At 42.2% G+C, this 12,804-nt stretch overlaps 1 protein-coding gene across 1 annotated transcript in view; it reads right to left on the bottom strand.

Annotated features, from left to right (window-relative positions):
- Nucleotides 1–12,804, bottom strand: part of USH1C (USH1 protein network component harmonin) — a 99,064-nt gene that overhangs the window by 64,617 nt on the left and 21,643 nt on the right. Inside the window, exons 6-11 of the mRNA XM_025205632.1 lie at nt 5,042–5,150; nt 4,904–4,928; nt 4,067–4,124; nt 1,988–2,091; nt 341–425; nt 146–205 (exon numbers count right to left, since the gene is read on the bottom strand). Coding sequence (XP_025061417.1) covers nt 146–205; nt 341–425; nt 1,988–2,091; nt 4,067–4,124; nt 4,904–4,928; nt 5,042–5,150 — 441 coding nt within the window. The remainder of the gene's footprint in view (nt 1–145; nt 206–340; nt 426–1,987; nt 2,092–4,066; nt 4,125–4,903; nt 4,929–5,041; nt 5,151–12,804) is intronic.

The raw sequence follows: 12,804 nt of genomic DNA, 5'->3' as shown, positions 1-12,804 counted from the left end.
ACGGCCATCCCTTGCTAAATGGCATCTACAGGGCATGCATGCTTTGGGGGTGGGCAGTGTAAGGTACAGTGTACACTTTAATGTTAGAGACTTTCTATACACAAAATACATTTGAATTAAATTAAAACAAAATTATTTTCCCTACCTCTTTGTGATCCACTTTTGAAAAATCCATTCCGTTTACTTCAACAATCTGATCACCAACCTAAAAGAAACAATTAAAAATAATGAATGACACTCACTTCATTCTTTACCGTTTTGCATGGCATTTTTGGCTTCTGAAAAAGATCATAAGAAATAATTGCAAAACAAGATCTTATCTGGAGCAGAATATACTCACCTCTAACCCCACTTCTGCAGAAAGAGAACCTGGCTTAACGTTGCTAATAAAGATGCCTGGTTTTTGCGTTGGACCGCTGGAAATGCTGAAATTAACAGAAAAGACAAACAACGTTATAGGATAACACAATACAAGGAAAATGCCATACTTGTTGGAGTGCTCTTCACCTCTAATTTAGGCAAATCTGCCTACTTGTTTCCTGTGTTACTTAATGATTGAGGAAAACATGATGGGAGAAGATCTACAATAAAGTCAGGGAGGCTGTATCAATAATACCAGCCAAGGATTTGCCCCACTGGATTTAATGTCATCGTCACTAGAATACAGAATGTACTCTAAGTGCATAGCTTTTGGACTGAAAAAAAAGCTATATGCTTATGGTTGGAGTGATGTTGCAGCCATGGTGGCCCAGGAAATACACAAGAGGCAAGGATTTTTTGGGGATACCTTTTATTGGACCCACTCTATAGTTGGGAGAGGTGTTAGACAGTTACATTACAGCTAATTTACAGCTGATCCAATAAAAGATATAATGAAAAAACCCTTGCCACATGCTTATGGAGGGATTCACATATCCAGCTTTAATGTAAACAATGCTCATTAAGTACAGAATGCTTTAAGTGCTGTGGAACTGAATAGCCCCTCTCCTTTTCAAGGTGTCTGTTTTGCAGGATAAGGAGCCTTCACAATGATAACTACTTGAATAAAAAATTATCATCATTAATAAAAACATTTTGGACTAGATCCTTAGGAGCTGTGTACCTTCACAGAAGTCAATGAAGCTACAATGATCTACAACATCAAGGGAACTGGCTCTTGGATTACACTAAACTGAAAATGTAAAAAGCATACTGATTATATGCTCACGTTATATGCTTTTCATTCAATGCTCAGGCTTTTACTAACCCGTATATACGAAACACTGATATATATGTATCTATATATTAGTGGTGTTTCATTTAAATCATGGGAAAATGTGCATTTGGGGTTACTTTTTTTAACTGAAAATTGGGGATTTTTTTAAATCAGAGAAAACCAGGATCCCTGGAGAGAGTTGCTTCAAACTGTGCCTGTACTAATCCAATCACAGGTTGCTACTTGCCTATCCAATGGCTAGTCTATACATAAAGATTCACTAAAAAAAAAAATTACTTCAGTTTAAATTCACCTTGTGGAGAAAATGAGGAATTTCTGTATTATCATGATACTTATTTTACCAACTGACTGTTATATTGTTTTATATCTGGTCTCAAGGAGTTGATTTCTCTTTAGAGACACCCCTAAAGGGACAGGGTGTGCTGTCTGGAGGTCTGCCTCCAAATAGGATAGCTATTAAGGATTATCAGCAAATCAGTAGTCCTGGCTCTAGTAGGACCCAGCCACACTTGTAATACATTTTTTTTATTATTTTGATGCTAAGAGCTCGACTGCAAGAATTCAGCATGTAGGCACCTACACTGACATCTCACTTGTGTTTAAATAGCACAATGACAAAGATAGGGGAATACTTTAGTAACAAATATTATCTCATATTAGGAAAATACATTTCCTGATAACACACAAATGTAAATATTAGTAATAACTGCCTTGGATTTCCTCACTCCAAATTTACTCATGCTTCTTGCAAAGCATATTAAGTCTACCTACCTGCATCCCATACCCTTCGTACCAATCAAACTAATGAAGACTTTCTTCTCTTTACTGTCTCTTCCTCCAGATGAAGTAAGTCCTGCCATGCTGCCTTTTCCTTCCTGAATCAAAAGAAAAAAGGCCATGAGTGAAATCTTTACTGTAGTTAAGTCACTGCTGACTGAAACAACTCAGAATTACACTCTATGGCTAAGTACAGACAGTCAAAAGCCCAAGGCTGAATCTATTCAATCTTTGTAGGTTAGTCTAAACTGTTTAGATTGAACCAATAAGCAAGTGAATAGACATTCACTTTTGATTCTGGAAATACAGCCACACGCCTACATTGGCCCAGGCTGGAAGCTAGGGGGTGCTAGAGCATGCCCCTCTGCTCTCCTGGAGCAGGCAGCTTGGGCTAAGGCGAGCCCACCCTGTGAGGAGTGGTTTGCAGTGGAGGTGCAAAGCATCCTGGGATGTTGGGGGACTGTGCGTTAACTTGAATCTGGAGGGGCTCTGGGACAGAAGTTCAATAAACCAATTTAACCTAAGTCAGTTAAGTCTGATACTACATCCATCCAGGTTTATCTAAAACTGGTTTGGGCCATTTTTGAAGCAGTTAATGTCCACTGAACTCCTGTGGTTACAGATTTGAACCAGTTTCCAATCACTTATACTGGTTTATGTGTAATTTCTGTCCGTAGCCTATATGTTTAAAGGTGATGTCATCTGGTTCCAATATAAAAGTGGAACAAGTACAGCTAACTTCAGAACAGTTGAGCCAGAACTGAATTTAGCCTTTTATTATTGGAAGGATCATCAAAAGGACTGAGCCACATCTCATGAAAGAAGTGGAGAAAAGTTGAAGGAAGGACAGAAGAAAAACAAATCAGATATTGATCCCCTGACAAAAAAATTACTTAAAAGTATTTGGAAAATGCTTGTTACCTTTTTTTTTTTTTTTTTTTAACTGATTCTTTCTTCTGTAATCCCAGCTTAATAGGGCTGCATATGTAGATGCAGGATGTTAACTGAGGGACCAATTAGTCTACTCTGCAGTAAATGTCTTGTGTAGAAGTGCTCAGTAAGTATAAATGTAATTTACTGCTGCTTTGAAACCCCTCTATGATGCTAAAGAGGTTAAAAGTCATTCACATTCACTCTTAGAATTTTAAACTTTAACTGAACAGCCTGGCTACACCAAGTAACCTGTTAAAAAAGTTACTTTTAGCAATATAAAATAGCTTGCTGAATTATCAAATCTAAGCAAAAGAACCAATTTTTATTTTCATGAGTAAAAGTCATTTCCTTTCTATAACACATTTTTGTTTCTAAATAGTCTAGTGATAACTATTTCTTCTGGATTACATACATTCTTCATCTATAAAGGGCTTAGTCTATCCCTCTGTGTGTCTGCCTTAATGCTCTTGGAGCATACTGATTGGTTGTCTACACAACCAATCGCAATGCTTATTGAAACAACCAATCAGAGTGCTCCGCACAGACAGACACACGGCGGAGCTCCACCATGACCACGGGGATAGAAAGGATGGAACGGGCCTACTCCCTGGAGGCAGTGGCGGCACAGGGTGGTGGTGGCAGAGCACTGGCCTCATCTGCCCCTCCGTCCCTTCTGTCCCCTCCATCATCTAGCAAACTGCCTGTCAAGGATGACAGCGGGGATGGAGTGTTGCCATGATGGTAGGGACAGAGCAGGGGGGAGGGGGAGGGGGGAGGGGAGTGAGGCAAGGGCCACACTGCCACCACCCACCGCCGCCGTCACTGCCAAGGAGCAGGGCTGGGGACAGGGAGGTCGAGGCCATCACTCAGAGGCAGTGGCGGTGGGGGGTGCTGGCAGAGGGGATGGTGGGGAAAGCTTCCCCCGCCTGCTCTTGGGAGGTGGCAGTGCCATGGGGTGCTAGGTGGCAGTACTCCATCCCGGCCTGACCCCCTCCCCCAGCATTCTTGGTGGGTAATTTGCTAGTACATACATATTGTACTGTACAAATAGAAGCAATCATTCCTATAAGCACAGGGGAAGATGTGATTTCAATTTCTCTAAACGTTTTCCTAGAAGGTTCATTACATAAGGTGCCTCACCCCAGCATCTGACACAAACTGATCCACATATTGCCACTTAAGAGGTTCATCTGTAGAGCTGGAAGTAAAAATAAAATATTTATATTTAATAGGGAAACCATCTTTAACATGCATTGAGAATCTGATATTAAAACTGACCTCCAAATAACCTCCTATTTTAAACTTACAAATAAATAATACTCATAAAAATTTATATTGTTTTAAAGTTAGGTAGTAAGATATCCTAAATGATACCAGGCAAGCATGTAGTTAATTATAACAGTAAAGCTGGTCCGTAAAAAAAGGAACATAAACCATTTCTGGGAAAAGTTTTGCTTGTTTTTTTAAAAAAAAATTTGAAAGCCAAAAATCTTTATCAGTTCATGCCCTTATACCTGTTTTACCCACCCAAGTATACAACAGGAAAATTCTCATAAAACATTTTAATTTGATTTCTATTGAGATTCAACATTTTGATAACAATGAGCATAGACCAATAATCAAAATTTGAAAAATTTCAATAACTGCTACCTCTGAAAAAATAGTAAAAGCTGATATCCCTGCAAAGGAAGTGGAGCTCTTCATTAAATGAATTTATTGATATAATTTATAAGAGTCCCAGATAAACTCCACAGATAATTCAGAAACACACTGGCTCACTTCAGACTGGAAATGAAAAGTATCAAACACAAACAAGTAGATATCAGTTTAGTCATCTGTAAAGTAGATGTTTATAAACTTTCCAAGTGTATTAATGGAGGTTTTTAGAGAATTATTTAGAGATTGTAGAGGGTACCTGGAAACATACAATTTAATTTGTACGGATATGAATTTAGAAAATAGACTGCCTGTGTTTACCTTTTGACAGGTATCATGCCAACATCTGCAAAAATAAAAAATGTAAGTCAGATAACACTTTCCACAGACCATCAATTAGCTACATGGCACTTTGCTATGGTTTTTACACTGACAGTACATGCATTTTGTATTACTTACGTCTTACTTTTATGGACACAATTTTCTTTGTGCGGATAAGATTTATTACTTCCTCATGAGTGCATGAAGAGATGGAGTAGCCATTTATCCGAACTATCTCATCTCCAACCTTAGACAAAAAGAGGTATAAGGAAAAATTATTATACACAGTGTTTTAAAAGCAATTGATTAAAAAAAGCTAAGCACCACTGTTACCTGGCAATCCTTTTGTGCACGGGTTGTATAAAGGGAAAAGAAAGAGTTTTGGATGGTTTACAGAACATCTTAAATACTTCTAGGACCTTGACAAAGTCTAGAATGAGATTTATTTATTGACTTGAATGGTATATAACATTCAGGCAACAACGCTAACCATTCTAAAATATTAGCTAATGGAGGAGGTGCAGATATATCTGTAAGGATCAGACTTATTTTATTATATGGACCATATGAGACAGAGGTGTCAGTGTTTGAACTCAGTTCATTAGGGTTTTTTGGAGTTTCATTTGTTTGGTTTTTGTTTTGTTTTGTTTTTTAAAATCAACCCAGGGTTAAATTCATTTTCACCATATTTTCATGAAGCTGATTACAAATACCTTCTTTGCTATTTTAATGGGTGGGAAACCAAACTCGATCAGACGAGTTTGCTAGATTACAGATAGAAGGACAATACATTCTTTCAAAGGACTCTAGCCCAGTTTTGAATATAATACTCTCTTATCAATTAAGATTGTTAGACAGTGTTTATTTGCATAATAAGCCTAGTTCACTGCTAATGTAAACACTCTTGATTTCTCAGGCCATCTATAATACTTACGATAACTGCACACTCAAAAGCTGCCAGTCAAACACACACGTGAAACCATGCCACAATCACAACACATTCCTCCTTCCAGTTACGATCATTGGAGAGGAAGCACTGTAACCATGTTATAGCCCTATGGCAGTGGTGCCCAAACTTCTGGCTCTGTGGGCCAGTGTCCACGGGCCAGATCTGACACACAGGGCAGGTGTGGTAGGGGTCTGATCCGGCTGTGTTGGGTAGGGTTGGGCAGCGAGGGGTCACCCGGCCCTGACCCAGCCATACAGGGAGTTGAGGGGCATGGCCAAGACCTGAGCCAGCTGCACAGGGAGAGGGAGTATGACCCAGCCCAGATCTGGCCTGGTGAGGCTTGGGAAGTTGGCAGCAGAAGGGATGGTAATATTAATTGCCACTGTTCTCCTGCCACCAAGCTTCCCAACCCGTGGGCTAGATATAACTCATGGGCTGGAAGGTGAGTACCCCTGCCCTATGGAGTTATCTGTAACTTTGCCAAATTTCTATTCCACGGCTGAAATTTTCCATGCTTGTGTCTACCTCATACTGAACTGGGTTTTGGAACCATGAATAAAACAGTCATTTTTCTGAGAAGCCCTAGTGCCCATGTGATTTGGAACAGTATTTGAAACTCATCAAGGGTTAGGGATGTGTGTTTTAATATCCATTTTAGTATCTTTTTAAAGCTATACACCTCTGCAAGTCATAGGTTATTATAACTTTAAAGATTCTAACTGTACTAGACCTGCTCTGTTGCAAGCTTGCAAGGACCAAGCATGACTTTTCCTGCAGTTGCACCTCTTAAGTCTCTAGGGTTGATGCAATTCCAGGCATGGAAACTGAGAACAACTCCAAGTTCTACTATAGTTGATCCCTCAATAGTGTGGAGGAGAAGGAATAAGCTTATCTGGAATCCAGAGGGGTAAGACGACAGCTAGAGATTGCAGGAAGATCTCGAAATGACGATGCACAAGGGAGATGAATTAAAATTGCACAAATAGCTTTAGTTCTGGTACTTCCTTATTTTTGAGAACTTCACTTTGCAAAACAATAACGTTCTTTTAAATGTAGCTTTTTTTGCACGTACTATTCTAGTAAACAGGTCCACAGGACAGATTTCATTATCCTTCTTCATATGTTCATACTGGGTGCGTCTACACGAGATGCTAACTGGCCAGTAGCCTAATAACACTGCACAGTAGAGTGCAAGGCAAAAACTATTGTAATACAATACTGCACAGTAGTATTAGGCTACCACCCAGTTACTGTCACTAAAAAGCCGTGGTTGGTGCTACTGTGCAGTAGCACCAGTTACTGTGCATTAATTAATGCTTAGTTATACAAGTACTAAACTTAATGTGCAGTAAGTATGGCACATTAATGAACATGTAGATGCACTACGGAGAATTAGCTTCTTTCTGATTTCCCTGAGAGTATTATCAGAGTATGATAAGACTACTGTGTATACTCACATTGTAAATCTGGTACAATTTGGCTACACAGATTAAAACGATGCAACCCTTGTTCACACTAGGGGACATTTCCTCACACAAGTTTTCATCAGTGGAGCTACTTGTGTTAAGTGGGAAAAGATTTAGACCATAGAATCCATTCCCTCTCAGGGCCCTGTTACATGGTAATTTTGGGCAGCTCCTGGAGCTCTTAACCCCTGGATTGTCTGCATATTAACTCCTGAAGCGGGTTTTAAGCACTTGTTATGCAGCCCAAAGTTACCTACTCCAGGGCAGGATTCTCTCCGATCTGTGCTACCCAGCTCATGTTACATTAAAGTACAGGCACTCTAGGCTACATCTTATTGTAAATACTCCACCTGTCCCCCTCCCCCACTGGCCAAGATCAGGGCCACTGCCTCCCACCCCCTGCCTTCCCCAGCATCCAGATCCCCACCCACTGCCTCCCTGCCTTTCTCCTGCTTACTTGTGGTGGCCCATGCTGTCTGTCCCAGGGGGAGCAGGCAGGGAAGGGTTAACCTACCTGCACAGCCACTCTCTGGGACAGAAGAGCAGCAGCCGGCCAGGCAGTATAACTTTTCCCTGTCTGCTCCCCTGGGACAGACTGAGCAGGCAGCAACAAGTAAATAATGTCCTGGGAGTTGGGGGAGGCAGGACGCACCCCACGGGTGGAGGGGAGTCCCAGATGACAGGAGGAAGCCCAGCATGGGGAGTCCTTACCTTTCAGCCCTCCAGGCCCCTGCTGCTCCAAACCTGAGCAAACACTAACACCTATCAACATGTGTGGCTCACGGTGTAAGGTGTAACAAAGCTGGGCATATTTATACCCAGTATCAGTGTTGATCTAGTAAAGGATCACCTTGAGAGGCTGGGCACCTTCAAGTGAGCTGGTCCTGACAGATTATACCCTAGAGTACTCAAGGAGCTAGCAGGTGTCATAGCCCAACCATCAGCAAAAATATTCTAAAACTCGTGACGTTCAGGTGAAGTACCTGAAGACTGGAAGAAGGCTAATGTGGTACCTATCTTCAAGAAAGGGCAGAAAGTAGATCCTGGAATTACAGGCCAATCAGCTTGACCTCAATCCCTGGTAAGATCCTGGAGAAAATTATCAAGGAGACCCTTCTGAATAAGCTGGCTGAGGGCAACATCCTGAGGGATAGCCAGCATGGGTTTGTCATGGGTAGGTCTTGCCTGACCAATCTCATCTCCTTCTACGACCAGGTGACATATTACCTGGACAAGGGAGAAGAGATTGACGTCATACATTTGGACTTTAAAAAAGTCTTTGGTCTGGTGTCCCATGACCTCCACATGGAAAAATTGGCCAAATGTGGCCTCAGCTACACCACAGTCCGTTGGCTGGGAAATTGCCTCCGAGGTCAGACCCAGAGAGTAGTGGTCGATGGTAGCAAACCATTATGGTGCTCCATGACCAGTGGTGTCCCTCAAGGCTCTGTCCTTGGAGCTGTTCTCTTTAACATCTTTATCAACAATGTGGGCATTGGTGTCAGAAGCGTGCTGGCTAAGTTCGCTGACGACACTAAACTTTGCGGCATAGAGTCCACACCAGAGGACAGGCTAGTGATCCAGGGTGACTTGGATAAACTTAGCAAGTGGGCAGATACAAACCTGATGACGTTTAATACCGATAAATGTAAGGTACTCCACCTTGGGGAAAAAAACCCTGCAGCGTACTTATAGGTTCAGCGGTGCTACGCTTGCTACCATCACTGCTGAAAGAAACTTGGAGATCATGATTGACCACAAGATGAACATTAGCCACCAATGCGATGTTGCAGCTGGTAAAGCAAACAAAGCTTTGGCTTGCATTCATAGATGCTTCTCAAGTAAATCTCAGGATGCTATCCTCCCACTGTACTCGGCCTTGGTGAGCCCACAGCTGGAGTACTGCATCCAGTTTTGGGCTCCACAATTCAAGAAGGATGTTGAGACGCTTGAGAGAGTCCAGAGGAGAGTCATGCACATGATCAGAGGGCAAGAGAATAGGCCTTATGAAGAGAGGCTGAGAGCCATGGGACTCTTCAGCCTGGAAAAGCGCAGGCTCAGGGAGGACCTGGTGGCTGCTTATAAGTACATAAGGGGTGTACATCAGGACCTGGGAGAACGTCTCGTCACCAGAGCACCCCAAGGAAAAACAAGGACCAACGGTCATAAACTCCTCCAAGACCATTTTAGGCTGGCCATAAGAAAAAATTTCTTTACTGTCCGAGCCCCCAAGACCTGGAATACACTCTCTCCAGAAGTGGTGCATGCACCTACTCTAGACTCATTCAAGAAACACTTGAATGCTTATCTTGCTGGGATCCTTTGACCCTAACCAACTTCCTGCTCCTCTTCAAGGTCCGTTCCAGCCCTAATGTCTATGAAATCTATGAAGCCATCATATGTGATAAATATTATTACATCTTTATATCTGAGAATCTTTTTGGGGAATATATATATTTAGGAATTCAAGGCCAGTGAAGTACCTTGGAATCCTATGATACCACAGAAACAACACTGACAGTTTCCATTATTCTGAACGTAACCACCTTGATCTTCTCTTTGTTGTACTTTTTAACATTGTATTTTTCATTTGTATGTTCTTCTAGTGCTCCACTTTGTTATCTAAACAATCTCGTTCATAGAAGTATAGGTTTCCTAAGAGAAATAAATGTTCACGTACATGGAATTGAACTGATCCTCATTGTTCATGGCTCTAAACTGATGTGTTCACTCCACCTACTGGACAAACAACATCATAAAAGATGGGAAGGCAAGGCATGGAATTTTCAAAAGAACTAGTATTGGCTTAACTCTCACTTCAGTAAAAGCAATGGAGTTTTGGTGTGGTTTTTTAACAGGAGCAGAGCCAGGCTCTCTGTAGCTGAAGGGGACAGGGTTAGGGGAAATGACCCCAAGTTATAAAAGGGGAAATTTGGGTTGGAGATAAGGAAAAACTTTCTAACTATGAGGGTGGTTAAGCACTGAAACAGACTACTGAGGGAGGCTGTGGAATCTCCATCCTTGGATTTTTTAAGAGCAGGTCAGACTGAAACTTGATTTGGATGATTAGCCAAGGACAATCCTACCTTGAGCAGGCAATCTGACTAGATGACCTCCAGAGGTTCTTTTCCAACCCTGCTGTTCTACAATTCCAGAGCTAAGTGCTTTGAAAATCCCATACACAGTAGAATGACTACACAAATAGGTGGGGCCTGTATTCTGGCCTCCTGCAGTTTTATAGTACTCTGCATATAGTTACCTTTAATATTAGTCTAACTTGTTCCTGAAATATTCCAAACCACATGAGCTGACCCATGTTATGACCCATGTTATGGTTGTGGCATCTGTTCTGGAACACCATGTCCTCCTTGAAGATTCAGGGCTAGATAAGAGTGGGCTGAGGTGTGGGAACATATTATCCTCAGCCTCCTGCCTATCCTAAGAGAGAATTTTGGAGCTTTTTTTTTTTGGAAGCACTCTGGAAAATTCTGGGGCCAGGATTTAAGCTTTGCAACTCACTGCCATGGTACTGTAATGTCAGGATGTGAGGCCTCTGTGGAAAGGGACCTGGGATCCTCAAGTCTCATGGGGGACTTTTACACATGCTCTGGGGAGGGGGGGAGCTGGCACTTTAATTGGAGCGGCTCTGAGAGTCGCTCTAATTAAAGTGCTGCTGCGCCTTGTGTATCAGCATCCACATGCTTAAAAATGGCGGTGGGAGCGCTTAAATCAAAGGTTGTTGGAGCTTAAAGGTTATTCAAGCACCCTTCCCATTATTTTTAAGTGTGGGAATGCTGATACACAAGATGCAGGAGGCTGCTGGAGTGCAGTAGTTGCTAGGGGTGTGAGAAGCAGGCAGTATTTGATTCGGATTTGGCCTGATTCAGGGAACAGCGATTCGATTTGCTGATTCAGATCACTGTCCTGATTTGATTTAGCCGAATCTGAAGATTCAATTCCGATTCAGAGAATCAGCAATTCAGCCATAGACACAGCTTTATATGTTTTTTCTAGGTACCTCAAGGTACCAGGTGAGGCTCATGAGTGCTGAGATGGTGGAGTGGATGGAGCGTCCCACGGAAGTGCAGGGGCCCCCGCACCCCTCCAGCTTAGCAATTGGTTGCAGGGGGACAGCGGGTGCCCTGCCCAGACCCAGGAGGCACAAGTCCCCCGCATGCTCAAGGGTGGACCTGGAAATGGATCGGAAGTACTTCTGGTCCACTTCTGGGTCCATGCTGGGTCTGCTCTGATGCGTTGGAATTCCAGTGCATCGGAGCAGCCTCCTTGTGTATAGGTACCTTTAAAGCCCATGTAGTCCTTAGGGAAAAAAAACCCACAGAGGACTGTTCAGGAAACCCCTGGTTATTCTAGGCAGATGGGGGAAAGTCAGTGAACTAAAATAACCCTAGAAAGCCTCAGCAGTAGGAGCTTTTACAGGTTTTTTCTCCACTTAGCCCAGCTTCCCATAGATATTTTAGTAGGTTAGGATGTGTAACTATTAGGATATGTGCAGCTATTTAACTATGAATATGGAATTTTAACCTCAGTTGGCATGTTCAAATTTGAGCATCTCATGAGTAATTAGTAAAAAAGTAAACAGAAATTTTCTTGTGAAATAAGTTATTTTCCAAAGGGTTAAATGCTGAGCCTTGAGGAAAAATAAGAAAGACTGATATAGAAACTCCTCAGGCATAGTACCGCACTGAGCCACACATGGCAATGGCCTAGTGTCATGGGAAGCCCATGTTTTCAGAGAGTGGATTAAGCTACCATGCAATGTCACAGTGAAAAAATCTTAGCTCTGTGACAACAAACTTCAGAGCCTCTGGTGAGCTAGCTCTGGTCCCTACATAATTTTGTGCCATTAAAATAATATCAGTTTAGGGTTATAACTTTTTCTTTTTAATAGTTACATCTGGTACCACCCCCAGCGTGCTGGAATACTGGGGTTTTCACTTCTAACCCTTTATGGCTCTCCTTTACTGATCTTCAGGCCTGGAAGGAAATGCAGGAACAACCCTGATGTTTTCTGTGTACCACCCCAATGAAATTTCCCTGGCTAACGGACAGTGAAAAGGCAGAGGGGAGTCAGCACAAACATCAACATAGGCCAGCCTTAAGTCTGAAGCAGTAAAGGCCAGATATTGGTAGGTCAAGCAAAATAGAAGAACAGCAGGAAATAAAAGTTAATTTTAGTGTGAAAGATTTTCTCATATTCAGCCTAACTTAAGAGCACTTATGTACAGAGACTATAACAATTATACAAACTTATATTACAGCAATTTATATACAGCAAGGATGGAGGATGGGAGTCACCTCCAAGGAGGATTATTCTGCACTGGTCCGGTCCTGTAGGGAGCAGACCAGGAAAGCCAAGGCTGCAACTGAACTCCAGCTAGCTTTGAGCATCAAGGACAATAAAAAGTCCTTTTTCAGATATGTGGGGAGCTGGAGGAAAAGCAGGGGCAACATTGGACCCCTGCTGA

Source organism: Alligator sinensis, unplaced genomic scaffold (assembly GCF_000455745.1).
Source record: "Alligator sinensis unplaced genomic scaffold, ASM45574v1 scaffold447_1, whole genome shotgun sequence".
NCBI lineage: Eukaryota > Metazoa > Chordata > Crocodylia > Alligatoridae > Alligator > Alligator sinensis.
Note: the sequence above shows the minus strand (reverse complement) of the source record. Positions and strands in the feature narration are given on the sequence as shown.